This window comes from Microtus oregoni, unplaced genomic scaffold, assembly GCF_018167655.1.
Source record: "Microtus oregoni isolate MIOR12 unplaced genomic scaffold, Mior012 000035F_ref0000213, whole genome shotgun sequence".
NCBI lineage: Eukaryota > Metazoa > Chordata > Mammalia > Rodentia > Cricetidae > Microtus > Microtus oregoni.
In genome coordinates this window covers 12,175,513-12,194,114 of record NW_024543094.1, presented here as the reverse complement: position 1 = coordinate 12,194,114, position 18,602 = coordinate 12,175,513, and the positions used below count along the sequence as shown (strand labels likewise).

At 41.5% G+C, this 18,602-nt stretch overlaps 1 protein-coding gene across 2 annotated transcripts; it reads right to left on the bottom strand.

The window, feature by feature from the left end:
* Positions 1 to 1,193: 1,193 nt before the first annotated feature.
* Akr1e2 (aldo-keto reductase family 1 member E2) lies at positions 1,194 to 15,970 on the bottom strand. Of its 2 annotated transcripts, XM_041630777.1 has the most exons (10): positions 15,841 to 15,970; positions 13,910 to 14,077; positions 11,413 to 11,529; positions 10,629 to 10,706; positions 8,556 to 8,678; positions 7,240 to 7,337; positions 4,046 to 4,118; positions 3,440 to 3,523; positions 1,824 to 1,906; positions 1,194 to 1,554 (listed from the first exon to the last, which is right to left on the bottom strand). In XM_041630777.1, the coding sequence occupies exons 1-10, from the start codon at positions 15,877 to 15,879 to the stop codon at positions 1,512 to 1,514; spliced, it is 906 nt and encodes a 301-aa protein (XP_041486711.1). In that variant the 5' UTR covers positions 15,880 to 15,970; the 3' UTR covers positions 1,194 to 1,511. The 2 variants fall into 2 exon arrangements, with proteins under 2 accessions (XP_041486711.1, XP_041486713.1); XM_041630779.1 differs by lacking the exon at positions 11,413 to 11,529.
* Between the last annotated feature and the right edge of the window lie 2,632 nt (positions 15,971 to 18,602).

Below are 18,602 nucleotides of genomic sequence, written 5' to 3'. Positions count from 1 at the left end.
ACTGTGACTGAAAAAGCATGGGATAAAACTGGACTCTCTGAACATGGCGAACAATGAGGGCTGATGAGACGCAAAGGACAATGGCATGGGGTTTTGATCCTACTTAATGTTCTGGCTTTGCGGGAGCCTAGCCAGTTTGGATGTTCACCTTCCTAGAAATGGACAGAGTGGGGAGGACCTAGGACTTACCACAGGGCAGGGAACCCTGACTGCTCTTTGGACTGGAGAGGGAGGGGGAGAGGAGTGAGAGGAGGGGGAGAAGGATGGGAGGAGGGGGAGAAGGGTGGGAGGAGGGGGAGGGAAATGGGAGGCTGGGAGGAGGTGGAAACTTGTTTTTTTTTTTTCTTCCTTTTCTCAATAAAAAAAAAAAAGAAAAAAAAAGAAGAAAAGCTTTCCAAATTGGCAGTGGTTTATGTATAAGTAATCTGAGATATGCAAAATGTTTTGTTTAGATTGGTCATGATTAGACTCTTGGAGATAAGACCATATAACCTCCTGGCGTGCTCATGTGCACCCACAAAAAGGATTTTACTGCAAATGATGGGATCATGTGCTTTATGTATATGGTGACATTTCATTATCGTGCCTTTAGGTTGATACTCAAGAAAAGTTCAGTTTAGGAACTAACTTGCATAAAGTCATAAAATTAATAAGTAATAAAGAGTTATGAGTATGAAAAAAAAAAGTCCATGTCAGTGGGACTGAGGAAGAGTCAGTCAGTGTTTTCCTAGTGAAGTGCAGGTGGGAGATATTTGGAGGCCTCTGTAGACACTCTAACGGGACATCCAACTTCTCTTTCATCCACACTGCTCTGAAGAGCCTAACTTGAGGTTCTCACATAGAAAGCAAATGTTTTCGTACAACAAAGCTCTCTTTTGTACTCAGACCAATAAGATCCTTTCACTTCTTTTTAGGAGGCAGACTAGGAGGGAAGTGAGCACTCCATATACATGCACACATATGTTTGTTCACCTGCACACATATGTGAAGAGGCATACACACATCCATATCCACCCACAGACACACTTGGGAATCTTTAATTAAGAATATTAAAAACAAAATTGTCTGCGATAGAGCCTCAGCTTAATGGTTTTCCTTTACTGAAGTGCAGGTAGAGTTTGCTTGAAAATAATCTAGAAAACTCAGGGTGGGGGCAGAGAGTAGTATGAAGGAAAAACACAACTGGCCTAAGGTTGATTGCTGTTGAAGCTGACTTGTAGATTTTAATTCATGAGCCATCAGCATCTCATTTCAGAGGATAGAAGCCACAAGGACTGATGTGTCGTTGGCGATCCCTAACAACTCAGTAACACCTACAGCCTGCATGGCACTTTCTTATCTCACCCCTAGATTTTTATGTTTCTCCAAGAACTGGTTCTAGGCAGGATTTTCCTTGCTTTTAACTCTGCTGCTGTCTTGCTGGCTGAGCCCACACAGCCTCTGCAGAGGTGGATCCATGCTGCCAACTTTGGTGATCTGAGAACAAAAGAGGGCGAGCGACGACGCTGTCTTCAGTACTCTATGTGGAAAGGGTAGTCCTTGTGATTTTCAGTTCTGAAAAATAAGATTCAAAAATTACAAGCAGAAATAGAGAACAGGCATCTTTAAAGGAAACATCGTAAGTGACAGAGGTATGCTTTTCTAACTCTCCAGTGTATAAATTAGTCATTGTCTTTATTCACTGGCCCAACAATTAACAGGGAAAAGTTATAGTAAGGATTAATTAACCTTGAATATTAACGGTAAAGATTGTTTGAGAACCAGTCACCATGCTTGTGTATGGCTCCTTTATCTTTGAAAAGAAGTAAAGGAGATAGACTTACGAGGGGAATGTGGCCAACCGGAGGTTCTTATTGAGGCTGAGGAGTTCCTCCATATCTTTTTCTGTTAGTTCAAAATCAAATACCTGGAACCAAAATCAGATCATCACAGGGAATTCAGATTAACCCCATTGAATTGGCATATTTGTTTCTTACAACAGACACTTAGATGGGAAAGAAATTTTTTATTAAGCACTTAGAACTTCCTCTAAAAGACTGCCGAGCCTTCCAAAATGCACTTGATTTTCATTGCTTGGTGGGCACAGGCTTAGTCTCAGTTAAATTTAAGAAACCTCGGAAAGATGAGATATATATCGTTTTTATCTTATGGGGGTGAGGAACAAAGAGGAAGAGTTTCAAAAAAGCAAAGTATTTTCTTCACTGATCTACCTCCTCCTTTCAAAAGGAAAAATCATTGCTCCTTTCACCGCATCAGCTCGGAAGTCAGCTGGTATTGACTGTAGCATCAAATAATACAAGAACATTTTGAGTAACTTCATTTTCAAATAGTATTCTTACCTCTCTGCCCTTCGCCCTCTAATACACTTGAGGGCTATGATCAAATTCCTCCATAACAGTATCTTACAGTGACTAACATTCACTGACCTGAAGGTCTGAATCCAAGAAAAAGAAACAGAAGAACACCCAGCAGCTTCACCCTGCCCTAAGGACGGCAGCTATTGGACCCCCACCTCTACCCTAAGAAGACTGATATACTCAGGTTTAGCCAACCAGCCACACAGTATATATGGGAATTGAAGAGAGCCAGTTTCAGTGCTAGAGTCATTGTGACCATGGAGAGAAGTACACAGTACTAGAATAAATACTAAACGGGTTCCCTGAGCTGTCAGAAGAACATAGGTGCTTGTATTGAAAGACTTCGACCAACTCAAAGGGCAAGCCCACAGTCTACTATCCTTGATGTTTTTCTTCTAGTTAAACTCAGGTACACAACTCCTGGCTCCTCCGGAACTAACTGGCACTTTCTCTTGAGCCTCTCCTAAACTGACGTTATTCTCTACCCTCAGCATCAGGTCTCAACTCTGCTGCTTGGTTAAGTTATAAAAGACTATCTTCAAAAAAGCTGTTCTCAATCAGAGTTTTGTATATGGATTGCTAATTAAGATGTCTAGCCCTTTGGTTTTCACTGATTCATGAAGAACATAACATCCACAGCAGCTGCCCTCAAGAGACTAGTGAACAAACCCCATATGGCTAACACTGGTGATCACCCAGCTTGTATTCCTTCCTCCTGAGCATACCCTGAACGTATCTAGCTTCTGTTAAAGGTAAGTGTGACAGAATTATTGAATGGGATGAAGGTGCTCATTCCCAAATGTGGTCTGTTACATGCTTCCCCACAAGCTCCTCTTACCTCTTTCCCCATCTAGGGTTGAATGGAGAAGATTCCCAGCTCTGGTGGGTAGGGGGACAGGACATAATAAGAGCCTGGCCTGACTCACTACGTGAAAGGCTAACCACCAACACAGATCACAGAAGAATACACCTCTGTCAGGTGACGGCCACGGAGATCTGGTTGGTTGGTTGTTATGGAAGTTAGCCAGCACTCCACTCTCTAGGTCATGATCTGAAACACTATAGAATCAGGAAATGCCCACCTGGATATTCTCCTTGATCCGACTTGGGGTGACAGATTTGGGAATCACTATCACGTTCCTTTGGATCTGAAATCGGATCAAAATCTGTAGGAAAGAAAGTTTCACAGAGAAATACAACAAATGGAAACAAGGCATTACGGTCGTTCAATTTCATTGTACAGAAAGAGCTCAAAAGCTTTGGTCATCTCAAAGGCCTTTAGAAATCAAACTTAATTGCTTAAGTAATAAATCTGTAATGAATGCCATCAGCCCAAAGAGAAGGACAGAGGACTCGTTCACACTTTCACTAGAATCCCTCAGCATGTGCCTGGTTCTCCAAACGATCAGGACATTAGGATAAGGCTGATGTTAATGGACTGATCTCTCTCACACTGGTTGTTCATGCAGTTGATAGGGCAGAGGAAGTGGCACTGGAGGGCATCCAATTGACTGCTGAAAAAGGCAGGGTATATGGCTTGACTGGATGAGGACATGGAAGCAACCAACTTAGAGCTCCAAACTGGGAAGCTCTGGTAAATCAACTCATCAGGATGAACTGACAAGGCTCAGGATCTGGGGAGAGGTGATAAAGTGTGATCTCAGCACATGACAGTTCTTTCCACATACCTGAGCAGAAGACTTCACATGCTTCTTTGCAATCTTCCGAACGACAATATCATCCAACAAGTCAACCCCATCTCTAGAGAGACATAGCAAAGTGGATTGAGTCAGGAGAACAGTCAACACAAATGCTTAGAAAATTGACTTTTCTTTAAGATTAAAAGTTTATTGTTTGTTTATTTTACTTGCTTATTACTTTTTATTTTTTGAGTAACTCACTTAGACTTCATTGACTTCAAACTCAGTCTTCTTGCCTTTGTCACCTAAGTGCTTGGATTGCTGGCAGGTGTCACTGTTACTATTTTCCGCTTGTGAAAACTTTTACAAGATATGTTTAAGACTATAAACATATCCATCAAAAATCTATCCAGGCAAGGGTCCTAGTGACTAAGGGAAGCCATTTTATTTTATTTTAGACAAGAGTGTCATGTCTGGCTTTGAACTTGCTATATAACATGAGAACGACTTTGAACTTCTGATCTTTCTGCCTCCTCTTCAAACTGCTAGGGTTACAGATGTGCACTACCACATCTGGTTTACAGAGTGCTAGGGAATCAAACCCAGCAAATCATCTTTTATTAAGCAGTTAACAGGTTTCAAGAACGAAGCTAGTCACAGCTCTCAATGCATTCAGAAAGAACCAGACAGAGCGGGTGCTATCTTGCCATAAGCTCCTCTGATAGACAGAGACTCTTCTACACCAAGGCTAAGCTGTAAAATATGCCCCAGACTTCTAAGAACTCCCAAGCTGCTCTCAAGTCCAAAAATGCACACCCTATTTCACAAAGAAAACACAAAGGTAAGGAAACTGAAGTGAGTCTAGCCTTTCCTGGCTTCCTAACAGCTTCCTGGCATCCAGCTTGAGGGTAGGAATAGATAAAGAGATGGCCTCTGCAGTCAGGTGACATCAGTGACAAACAGTGCAAAGAAACCTAGTGCATTAATAGTGGAAGGGAATAAAGGTGAGATGCTATGACAAGAGCAAGGCAACAAATACAGCAAGGAGCTCATGGAAACTTCCTGGAGGGCACAGTGCTCCCGACCTGAGCATGACAACAGAAACAAGAGCAAGCAAACTCAAGAAAGAGTAAACTACAGATTCTTAGTATATGCCAAAAAAAACCCCTCAAAAAACAAAAACAAGATCATTTGTTCAACCATGTTCATAGCAGTATTATTTGTAATAGCCAGAACCTGGAAACAACCTAGATGCCCTTCAATGGAAGAATGGATGAAGAAAGTGTGGAATATCTACACATTAGAGTACTACGCTGCGGTAAAAAACAATGACTTCTCGAATTTTGCATGCAAATGGATGGAAATAGAAAACACTATTCTGAGTGAGGTAACCCAGACCCAAAAAGATGAATATGGGATGTACTCACTCATAATTGGTTTCTAGCCATAAATAAGGGTCACGGAGTCTACAATTGGTGATCCTAAAGAAGCTAAGTAAGAAGTTGAACCAATGGAAAAACATATAGTTATCCTCTTGGCTATGGGAAGTAGACAAAATTGCCGGGGAGAAAATTGGGATCTTGGGGGTGGGGTGGGATGGGGGTAGGGGAGATGGGGAGAGAAAAGGGAGAAGGGGAGGATGGGGGGAACTTGGGGAAAAAGGAAGATTGGGATAAAGGAAGGTAGGATAGGGGAGCACGGAAGCACAATTCTTAGTTAAGGGAGCCACCTTAGGGTTGGCAAGAGACTTGAACCTAGAGTGGCTCCCAGGAGCCCAAGCCGAGGTCTCCAGTTAGTTCCTTGGGCAGATGAGGATAGGGAACCGGAAATGACCCTAGCCTATAGAAATACTGATGAATATCTTGCATATCATCATAGAACCTTCATCTGATAATGGATGGAGATAGAGACAGAGACCCACACTGGAGCACTGGACTGAGCTCCCAAGGTCCCAATGAGGAGTAGAAGAAGGGAGAACATGAGCAAGGAAGTCGGGACCACGAGGGGTGCACCCACCCACTGAGACAGTGGAGCTGATCTACTGGGAGCTCACCAAGGCCAGCTGCACTGTGACTGAAAAAGCATGGGATAAAACCGGACTCTCTGAACATGGCGAACAATGAGGGCTGATGAGAAGCCAAGGACAATGGCACGGGGTTTTGATCCTACGCAATGTGCTGGCTTTATGGGAGCCTAGCCAGTTTGTATGTTCACCTTCCTAGAAATGGACAGAGTGGGGAGGACCTAGGACTTACCACAGGGCAGGGAACCCTGACTGCTCTTTGGACTGAAGAGGGAGGGGGAGAGGAGTGAGAGGAGGGGGAGAAGGATGGGAGGAGGGAGAGAAGGGTGGGAGGAGGGGGAGGGAAATGGGAGGCTGGAAGGAGGTGGAAACTTGTTTTTTTTTTCTTCCTTTTCTCAATAAAAAAAAAACAAAACAAAACAACAAAAACAGTATATGCAAAGTTGCAAAGACTAGAAAGAATATTCTATCCAAGCATTTATCAGTAGTTTTCTGTGATTGGTATGTTGAAGGTTTACAGGACTGGGGAAAAGAGTGACCAGAGGAGGATGAAGCCAGGTCACCTCCTCCACAAAGGCTCAGGAAGAACGAAGTTAAAGTAGGAAACGGACATGACTGTGTCCAATGAGATCACTTCAGTTAGCAGGTGAGTAACCCAAAGGAAAGGGTGGATCTGCAAGGGAGTTAAGCAGTTAAGAACCTTAAGCCATCTGCATTTCATTAAGGCAGAGGTGAAGACAGCAGAGAGTGAAAGACAGATTCCAGGTTCTCTTGCCATCGATCTTGGCATTGGATTGGGCAGGGATAAGGAAAAGGGATGGATCTACAGTTCTGGCTTAGGTAGTTCAGTAAGGGAAAGGTACAAACTCCAGGTTTGGGGAAAGAAGACATCACTGTAGCATTATCTAAAGACTCTGAATTTTGTGACATGCTCTGAGAGGGTAGTAGCTGACTGGTGAACTACCAGGGAGATCAGCAAAGGGTTTTGCTTCAGGCTGGGTCTGTCTTTTCAAAGCTGGTTACCCTCACAGGGAAGCCCAAACAAGGCAACTCTCCAGCCTGCGAAGTAGCCACCTACATTCTTCCTGGGGCCTGAAAGGTGTAGGAAGCTCCCTCTATGCTCTCTCAGTGAAGCTCCTCCAACTCTCAAATGAAACAAGAGGGGGGCATCTTGCATCTGTTAGCATTCAGATTAGCACAATCTCTAACATGCCCTTACCTTGAGCCACCAAGAGGACGGTAAGCAGTCACAGACACATTTCTCTTATGGCAAAAATCAATCAGATTCTTCTGAGTAAGATATGGGTGGCATTCAATCTACAAACATAACCATAGTGCACCAAAATAATCCAGACAAGTGGCATACCAAAAAAGCACCAAAAAGAAGACATACTTGATGTCCCCACAGTCACTAACTAGGTATAAAGCCTCTCTCTTAAGGTCTGGGTGTCTCCACCTACAAATGAGTAGGTTGGTCTCTGGCATCTCCAAGATGTCAGATGCTATAAATGGCTCCAATTCCACACTCTCAGCCCTCTATGTCATGCAGACATTCCTACATCACCTGCTCAGTGAAGCTTCTTCCATCATGCAGGAACAAGCCTGAGCAGTCTGACTCCACTCCCTCTCCCTCCTGCCCTTCAAGGTTCCAATGGTACTCACATTACCCAATGCCTCACACGTTTAATTTGCTTATTGGCTATCTTTTGTCACCAGGACTTTGGTTTCAAACATAACAAGCCTTGAGAGAAGTTATTTCTACCTCCCCCATTTCAGGTTATGAACAGACTTAGAATTAATGCTCATTTAGAGGAAACTGAAGAGAATTATGAGCAGTGCCTTGGCTTTCAAGACCAAGCCACATCCAGCAAGATCAACTTCCAGGCAAGTTTCCTCTGAAAAACTGTTGCTGTTACCCGCGGCATAAACTTGTTGCATGTAATTCTCTAATTGCATGCATTCAACAAATAGTTATTGAAAAACTTTAAATGCTTAGGTTTTGAGCTTTACCTCCAAACAAATTCAGACAAAACTTATGGTCATTAAACCCTGGTGACAAATAATGGCCAGTAAACAAACAAAATGTGAGCTTTGGGGTACTATACGTGCTGTAGCCAAATGTGAAGGGAAGCTGGGGGGCGTGGGGAGAAGATTCATTTCTGTACTCTGTATGCCTGGGTGGAGACCTGGTTACCCACTACTCTTCAGCATGAGCTGGATGAGTGGAAGGGAAGGGCTGCCCTCCTTTAGTAAGGGTGAATGAAGGGTCTGAGAGGACCCTGCTCTTCTGAACACACTTGATCATGTGCCTCCAAACACAGGCCAAGCAGCGAGATCCATGCCACACTCCACCCACCCGCGGCATCACCTAACCACATGAGCTCTAAAAGAAGACATCTGCCCATTCACATCTCCCGTCATCTCATTTCAATTCTGACAGCTACCACAGGCCAACATGTTACCTTTCTCGTTCCCCACCACATGGAGGGAAAGAGAATAACACCGTGCAAAACTTCTGACCATCTACCAGCTCACCTGGTTAGTTATGGGCTTGATCCTCAAACCAGGCTTATTCAAAAGCTTCTCAAGCTGTTCATGGTTAAAGTTTGACACCCCAAGGTGCTTCACCAGCCCCTCAATCACCAGGTCCTCCATGGCCTGAAAGAGAAAAACATGTGCTAAGTACACAAGTTATATGGTTTGTCTAGCCCCGTGACAAGCCATGTCCCTTGGCGACTTGCCATAGTGCTCCAATATTTTTAAAGTACTTGACGTTACAAGATCATGTGGACAACAGTATCCACACCAGGGCTGTTTTAAAGTTACATGGAATGAGAGACACAAAGCATTTGGCCTCAGTTAGATCCAAGCGAGCATTCCACATTATTTCCAATTTTCTTAAGCCTGTGCTTCGAGGTGACCTACAGCGACCCCTCCACTGCCGGCTCCATTTGTTCACTTTGCTTTCCACCAACGCATTTGCCCTGAGTGTGGTGATGGGTCAGCACTCTTGTTTCCCACTCTCACCATTACACATTTTCAGTAATTTGAGGGCAAAGCGATCTGAAACTGGGCTGACCTCCGATGAATGAGCCTTGTACCTAGGCTTTCCGAAAACCCATGAGCTTCAGGGCAGTGCAGAATCAGGTGTAAGTCTCCAGCGATGATGAAGACAGGAACCAGTGAATTAGGATTCTGTAATAATCACTCAATAAACACCATGCATGTTTAAACACCTGGTGTTTGACCAAAATCTTTCATGAGCAGAAGCGCAAGGTGACAGAAAGGGCTGGAACCCCAAAAGTAATTTGTTCACTTTCTTTCTGGTTAGTTTCCAAGTTGATAATTTTCCAGGAGGAGAGGCTGTCAGTGCCCAGCCCAGAGACTTCTCCCTGTCTGTCTGTTCCTCTTGTATCTCTTTTTAAGGGACTGAAATATTGCTAGTTTCACCTATCATTCTCACAGGCATGGCTCCATATTGGATCTTCTGAGCTAAAACTCTTCCCTAAGTTTTGCCAATTTATACTTAAACTTGTTCAAATGTGCTGATGTTCTGTTCCTGAAGCTGGGCAGCAACAGTATCAGAGCTCACAGTCAGAGAGTCCTGCTATTCTCTGTTCCAACTTTGTCAACTTCACTGACTTCATGAGACTCTCAAGTCCACCACCTTCCTTATTTTTCTTGCTTACCACCTCAACTCAAATGTTCACCATTTTTTATCTAGATCTGGGACACTGACTTGACACTTCGTCACCTTGCCACTAACTTTTTCCTTTTCACACCTTCCCAATTGAGCTTTACATGTTGCCAACATTATGTTTCTGTAACAATTAAAAGAGAACCTCCAGGAACTAGGAGAGGACTGCAATGCCAGTGATTGCCAGAGGCTTATGGAAATAGGAATTTTTAAAGTTTTCCCTTTTTATTACTCTGTATTTCCTGGGGAGAAATGGTATGTTTTAATTTAAAAAAAAAAAAAACAGAAACAGTTGTGGGAAAAGAGTGATCTGTATGATTCCCTATACTACACTAGGTTGAAACAGTGATAAATTCATTTTGGTATCTTCAGTTTTTCAAGTATTTATCCATAATTCATGGTGTGTATTAGCTACTTTTCTTATTTGCACAAGATCCTCAAAAAGGCAACCTAAGGAAGGGCTTATTTTTGGCTTCTAGTTTAAAGGTGTGACCAGTCTTCTGTCATGGAAGGGGAGTGTGGGTAACAGGAGTGTGAGGGCCTTGGTCACAATGCATCCATAGTTAGGAAATGGACAGGGAATCACACCGGTGCCCAAAAACCTCTCTTTATTCAGTCCAAGACCCCAGTTCAAAAAATGATTCCGCCTACATTTAGGTTGACTCCTTTGAGCCTCATTTAATTCAATCTAGGAACATCTTCAAAGATTGCCAAGGGGTTTGATTCCTGACCTAACTGATTCTAGATTATGTCCAGTTGACAATCCATATTTAACCATCATATACTGCAAACCCCATATTTGAAGTAGTACCTGGTGTATTTGAACACAGAAGCTTGAGAGATCTTGTGCAACTTTCATCAGGGTATGTGTCAGTGGGGGTGACGTAGCCAGATGGCATGCTTCAACTTACCTCCCAGGTGTCCAGAAAGCTGGTGTTACTGGGTATAACCATGCCATTGCAATCCAAAGGTACATCTTTTTCTCCAGGCTGTGAGAACCAGAAGAAAAGGAGCTTATTGGGGCTTGTGGCATCCTCCACCAGAAGACTATGTAGGGAGAGAACACAGATGTACAGTCTGCACTAGTGGATTTGCATCTTAGCTTTAACCCTGTCACTAAATCCTACCGGCTTTGCTGGGCCACTTTTCCTCTCTAGGCTCAGTTGCCACTTTAAGACCTAGAATGAAGGGAAGGTGAGGCCAGCAAAATCCCATTCATGAAACTTGCTCAAAGGTTGAATCCCTGACTGATCCAGATTTTTAAAATCAGGGAACAATGGGACTTTCTTCATGTCCTATAATATTCAATTGTCTCCCAACAATATTATTAGGATCTTCACTCTTCAAACACCTCCCATCAAGATGAGTGACAACCAAGTGAGAATACAAAGGCAGAGTATGGAGGAAAAAGGCAAATATGCTAAGGGGTAAAAACCTAGTTACTCTGCTGAACAACAAGGGCTTACAGACTACCTGTCTCTTGTGACCAATCATACCTTCCTGTAGATCAAAGGACAAGTATCAAATTATATATATATAATTTCTAAGAATTTCAAATTTTGGAAGTTCCAGCTTAATTCATATTTATACACATTTTCTATGATAAAACAAAGAAGATGTTTTGCTTCCAGGCTCTCTCCCATGCTGACATTTGTCTGGCTCTTTGCAGGAATCCTGCCACAAAGTGAATGGTACCTTGAAGCCCATGGGCCAGTGTATGAGGTAGAGGTCAAGGTAATCCAAGTTTAAGGCCTTCAAGGTATTGGTGCATGCTGTTTTCACCAAAGACTTCTTGTGGTAGGTACACCACAGCTACAGAAAAGAAGGGAGACTGTTGTTACACTGCCACGATCTAAAACCAACAGGTCGCACACTCGTTGGTGCTTCCCACAAGCTTTCATGAGACAACACAACACATGAAGTTCTGAAGGAAAACAGGGACATTACCCTTAGAAAAGGATTATCCTTATTCACAGCAGGAAGCCTTCCATACTCAAGGGAGCTTAAGGGTAATCCTAACAGAAATATAGAGAGAGAGTAGGCGGAGTCAAGCAGATGCCAGCCAGCTACTGAGAAAACAAGGTATGTAGAAAATGGGGTAATGCCAGGGTCATATGGCAATCCACAGAATAATAGAAATGGGTTAATTTAAGATGTAAGAGCTAGCTAGAAATATACCAGAGCCATTGGCCAAACAGTGTTGAAATTAATATAGTTTCTGTGTGATTATTTAGATCTAGGCGGCCGGGAAACTAAAGTATTGTCTTTACTTACATAAGGTCAGGGAACCCTGATTGCTCTTCGAGCAGATGAGGGGGGGGGGACTTGATCGGGGGAGGGGGAGGGAAATGGGAAGCGGTTGTGGGGACGAGGCAGAAATTCTTAATAAATAAATAAATTAAAATAAAAAAAAAAAAAAAAAAGACAACACGGGAAGGCATTTAATGGGAGGCTGCTAGTCTATCTGAATGTTCAGTGAGAAACTGATAAACCAGCCTGCCTCTATCTTGGGCTTGAAAGCAATCTCACAGTAAAGACAAACTAGATCATTTATGTTGATTATTAAATCTGTTTTGCAAAGGTTGGACTATGCCCCAACTGTAACCTTAATGGTTCTATATTGTCTGTTCCAAGAAATGGCAACCGTGCTTTGTTTCAGGAGGTTGTTATGATCACCTTGCAAGCACACTTTTGTTTAGAAATTGTTGTGACCACCTTGCAACCATGTCTTTGATTCAGGAGGTTGCTATGACCAACTTGTTATGCTTATGTTCTGCTTCTGTACCAATCTGCCTGCTAAATCTCCTATGTGGAAAACCCCTACTCCTGAAATATAAAACCCTTACCTTTCTTACCCATGTCCAATGCTCATCGTTCCAACCCCACCTATAGGGACGGCCCATGTGCAGAAATAAAAAAAGCCTTTTGAAAATTAATTTGACCACAATTTGGATCTTTCTCCTCACATCTATGGGACTAACAAGACCTTGTCTTAAGGGAATTTGGTAGAATATTACACCAGACTATTAACTTCCTTAAACTCTTCATGAGTTCAACAAATTCAAATTCTTAGTTTAAAAATGCTGACATTGGGACCCTGACCCTGTCTAACAATCTGGGCAGAGATCCTGAAGGATAGTTGGACCTTAAACATGTGACTATTGACTGATAGTAACAATGTGGATCATGGTTTAAAATAATTTTAAAAAGCAGCTTCTTGTCCCCTCCCTGAGACAGCATCTCACGGCAGCTCTGACTCTGTTGGAACTCACTATGTAGACCAGGCTGGCCTCAAACCTATAGAATTTGCCTGCCTCTGCTATGATGAAGGGTGTGTACCACCATACTCTGCCTCCAAAAAAATCAGCTTTTAAGTCTTGGTTCAACCCTTGTGTTCTACAGGGCTTATTTTCCTACTCTCTTTCATATCCACCTCGCCTTTCTCACTTTGCCAGCACAGAATTCATCATTTCCTGCACTGTGTGTACAACCTGTTTAAAGTGCACATCCCTCCTGTCAGCTATAATTATGTCCTATGTACGTGTCTGATTCGTATGGAAACCCAGCTGCCTGACTTAGAAACAGTGCTTGCTCTCAACCCGCTGGGTTTCAGGGAAAAGTACAAGCTTCTTATGTGCCAGAACTTCGATGAGTTGAACCCTGTCCATTTCTCCAGCCTCCATCCACTGTGTTCATGCACAGTTCATGTTCGATTTATGACTTACTTCCTGCTTATAAAGCCAATCATGATAGCATCAATTTCTTAGTGTGGACTTTGCCATGTGTACACTGACTGTCACTAGCAGGTAATTCCAAGTTTAGGCATGGATATGTAGACAGAGTTCTCAAGGGCTAGAGTTTTATCCTGCTCATCACAGACACAGAGGTGTCATCACTCAACCAAGCTTTGTGTGCATGAATGGACTATTGATTGGTGGTATCTCTCCATAACCATTTGAACAGCTGAATTTAAAAAAAAAAAAAAAACTTTAAGCAACCTTAAGCAAATCTATATCTGACGTAACCTCGCAGGTTCATGAAGCTGTAGAAGCCCTTGTTAGTTCTGAATCAACTGAAAACCAAAGACACCAATTCCTACAAGGAAAACTCTAGGCTCGATTATTCCAGTTTTCTCAGTTTCCATCACTGGAGTGGCGGAAACCATGCTGTCCTTGCAACTGAGAAACCTTACCTTACTGACGACAAACAGTTCCTCTCTTTTCACCACACCCTCCTTGATCTTGGAATTGATTCCCATTCCAACCTCACTCTCATTGTGGTATAAGTAAGCACAGTCGAAATGCCGGTATCCCAAGTTGATAGCCTCCATCACCGCGTTGGCTACTTCTCCTGGAGAGGCCTGCAATATAATCAAACACAAGTATTCCTTCTGTCATCAGGGGCAAACAAGTTAAGTGTCTCTGTTGTCACCTGGGAAGCAGAACCAAGGAATATATAAACACCCAATCATTAAAACAGTACTATTACCAGCCAAACCTAAAGTTGGGGAATGTCAGAGTCAGAATGTGATTAGAAGTCTGACTGTCACCCTTACTAATTTGGGAAAAGACTACAGACATTTCCAGCTCCTGCAGAGGAGTGAGCTGTGTGTCATGCTCCCAAGCGATTACTGAGTGAGTACCAATAGACAGGGCATGAAGCGGTCTGAGATCTAACACCCAGGAATGTTCAATCAACTGTAAAGATAAACCAAGTGTTTATTCTCATTAAAGTGATCCATCAGATTCTTATATGACATTTACAGGAGAAGGTTAATGATACAGTATGCAATCCCATTAAATCTGAGAGGTATAGCCCAAGCTAGTCTTGAATTTGAGCTCTTCCTTGCTTTGTTTTATGGTTTACTTAATAAATTAAGTAAAGAATTATAATATATTATATTTATCATTCAAGTATAATAATTATTCAAAGCAACATACATATCTAGCATATGTATATGTTAGACTACCAGTAAATGTCACACAGTGCTATGGTTTTCCAGTGTCTTCCATATTTTTGGAAATTCATACCCCAGTATTTTGAACAGAATTAAATGTTTTCATTGTGTTCAGAAGGCAATGCTTTTTCCTATTTTTTTTACTTTAATTATAGTTATTAATGCTACTAAAACACACCAGTGTAATTGCTTTCATATAACAAATCACAGGTTCAGAGAAGTTCAAAACTAATAACCGAAGTATCCCTCTTCAGTTAGAGAAAAATAAGCATGCTGTCAATGAGCTAGCAAGTGAAAATATGATAGGCAAGAACAACAGAAAATAGGTATTTGAAGAATCTGAAGTAGACCAACTTTGAAGACACCTCTTGATTTTCTTAAGCCTTTGTCTCAATAATTCCATGTTTCTTCCACGTCAACCTTCACTCTGATGCACCAAAGAGTACTCAAACCATAGAATTGCCTAAAGATCCCACACTTTTACAAAAATTCCCAGAGAAACGTTTATTTAAAAAGAAAACTTTTCTAAACAGAATTTTTATTCAGTCTTTCATACAAAGTATATTTACTATGTTTTCCCCCTCCCAGACCTCCCTCACTCCTTTACCCATCCAAATTCATGTTCCTTCTCTATTTAAAACGTGTTTTTCAACATAAAATTATCTGCTGCGCAAGCTGTCCAATCACTAGCAAATACCTCTGCTATCATTAAGAGAAAGGCAGAAGCAGGCATTAGTGTAATTGTTTATTTTTCTTTGGTTATAGCATGCAAAGTAGAATGCTTCCTGGTGGTCGCTTCATGCACACTTGATTTTGGTGTGCAAAGAAAATTAGAGCTACATTGCATAAATGATTCTTTGGAGACTGGGGGAGGGAGGAGGGGTCCACGACTATCGAAGACAAGGTCGGGTTCAAGATCACTATGCTTTATATAGTTTATCTTGACTGTTTTTCAAACTGACAGGGAGTAGGTGCTTTAGGACCTTGTAACAATTATTTCACAAGGGAGAGTCCGACCTCTCCTCTATTTCTCCAGTCAGGACCTTGATCAGAGCCCGGGTGTGGAAGGAGTCACCCCGTGCCCCTGACTGCTCCTGAGCAAGTATTCATCAGGCTCGAGCCCGGTTAATTAGCCAGATCACAGACGGAAGAGTAAGTATCCTTACCTTCCAGGTACCCAAGCCCACTCTAGGGATGATATCCATGGTACCCCCTGGCTCTCTGGCTCAACCAACAACCAGCACTGGAGGGCCAAGTGGCGGCCGCCGGCGCTCAGAAAGGTACACAGTCTGCAGGGTAAAGACTTGTTTGCTGGAGTTCTGGCGCTCTAATTGGTTGGTGGAGATCGAGAGGTTCTCTGGTTGGCTGATAGCACGTCCATCTTTCAGCGGACTGAGCAACTGAGTTTGGTTGTGCAGTTCACCTCTCATAAATCCTCCGGAATGTTAGGAGTCCTGTCTCCTAGCAACCTGGGTAAAGTTCAGGACTATTTCGAGGAAGCAGGCTGGGTGGTCCTTGGACTTCCCACTAGGCAGGGAACCCTGGTAGCTCCACGGGCTGACAAGGGAGGGGAACTTGATTGGGGGAGGGGGAGGGAAATGGGAGGAGGTGGCGGGGAAGAGACAGAAATCTTTAATAAATAAATAAACGGAAGAAGAGAAAAAAATAAAAAGTGAAATTCTCTTAAAAAAAAAATAAATGTTTTGCTGAACCCAAGAGAGATTCAGAGTGCTTGTTGCTCGAATATTAGAATTGGAGTTTGGATGCCATAACCCAGATAAGAAACCGGGCATGCCCATGAGTCCTGCCCATAACTCTAATAACAATTAATAATAACGGAGGCCTTGAACGTGAAAGAGATCAAGGAGTATATGCATGGGTTTTGAGGAAGGAAAGGGAAGGCAAAATGTAATTGTAATTGAAAAAAAATTGATGGATATTCCCACAAATAATCCCTGAAGGGCATAACTAGAGGAGCATCACCTGGGTGATCCCAGGTGTTATTGAGTTGGTGGTAATTCTAACACCACAAGCTGAAACAGTTGGAAGGAACCAGAAAAGCAAAGGAGGAAGGTAATAGCTGTTCTGAAAATATCAGCTAGAATTTTGTACCGTTTATTTTGCTTATTAATAATTTGGCAGAATTCGACAATTTTACATTGTGAGTAGGATCGGCAAACTAGGCCGACAATTTGCTTTCTTCCCTTTTTCTCTTGCTATGTTATATATCACATCTGTTCATTAGTTTGATTTCTGCAAATGCTCATGGCAGACAGTTTATGGTTATGGACAATTGTACACCTTTTCCATATCTCTTAATGACCACTTCTTGTATTTATATCTTGTAAAATCTCCAAAGTTAACCCATACTTTAGATTTGTAAGACAACTTTTTCTTAACAGCTTTTGTACCTAAAATATTCTGTGCTAATTAATATGGAAGTATCTATTTGTAAAAGAATGTGTTTTTAATAGTCGAATGGTATTAATACTATGTGTGATAGGCTTTTATTAGTCATAGTCACTCTTACAGTTTTATTTCATGTATGTACAGAAATGGTCTCCTTTCTTTAAATGGTTTCTATCATTGCATTACATCTTGGTTTAATCTAGTGTTGCTTTCATTTTTAATTGTCATGTCAAATGTCTTAGGTTAATACTTTGGAAGAATAATATAAATCCTGCAGGTATAAATACTTGAAAAAAGGACAAGTATCCTTTATAAGGAACGTTTGAAACCTCAAATTTAGATGAGGTAGTTAATATTAAGACATTGAAAACATTGACCATGTATTTACAATAAGGTAGAGATCAATATATACACATACATACACATAATGCAAAGACATACATGTATATGTGTATGGATATACTTATATCTGCACAATAAACATATTTTGGTTAAATAAAAGCGATTTAAACAGTGGGAAATGTTGAAATAAAGACTGAGATAATTATGAACTATTTGATGCTATTAGATTAATTTTACGTATGTATTTTAATAGACACCATTTCAGAAAGCATATTTTATTCATGATTATTTATAGACGGTAGTGAAAAAATTTACCAAATGGAAGTCACAAGTTGATAACTACATAGGAAGTACTTCAACTGAAAATTGAAAATATTTTGTAATTATCCTCTATATTTGAAAAATACAGTTAAGACAAATAGTGTACAATCCTTCGTAAAAGTCACATGAACTTTATAAGTTGGTTATTCCTGCCCCCTGGTGGTCATTCCTCAAAATGCAGATATATATGTAAGTAAGTATGTATTATTATGTGGGTGTATACAAATACACATGTAAAATGTATATATAATATATAAACATATGTAAAAACACATATATTTATACTCACATAAATATGTGTGTATTTAATTGAAATTACCTTACTGCCATACATAAGGTATATTGTGTCTCTTGGGTACGCTAGTTGCCAAATAAAACCTTAGTGCCAAGTGTACTATACCATACCTTGAATTGTTGGTACAGAAGTCCCAGAGGCCTCAAAAACATTACAGGCATTGACACTGATCTTGATTATACACCAGAACTCAATGAAGTGATTCTATTGTTGAAGACATCATATATTCTAGTCTCTACTCTCTAGTTTTAAAGTTCCAGTGGGCTGCTGTAGGAGCAAACTCATCAACACTTTATCTAACTGCAAAACTTGGAGGTAGAATAATGTCCTGCATGTCACTTTATGCCCCTGGACATGTACAAACCTTATGGAGGCAATCAACTACTTTCTGATTGGATATGAGGCTCAGTCCATGGCATGGAATGCATGCCTGCCTTCTACTGTAAATCTAGGCAAGAACTCATGGTAGTGGCACTCACAAGCCACAGGGTGAATCTACTAAATATATAGTATGACACTATCCTTTGAAGTTTTATGCATGTATTATTGGTTAGTACAGCT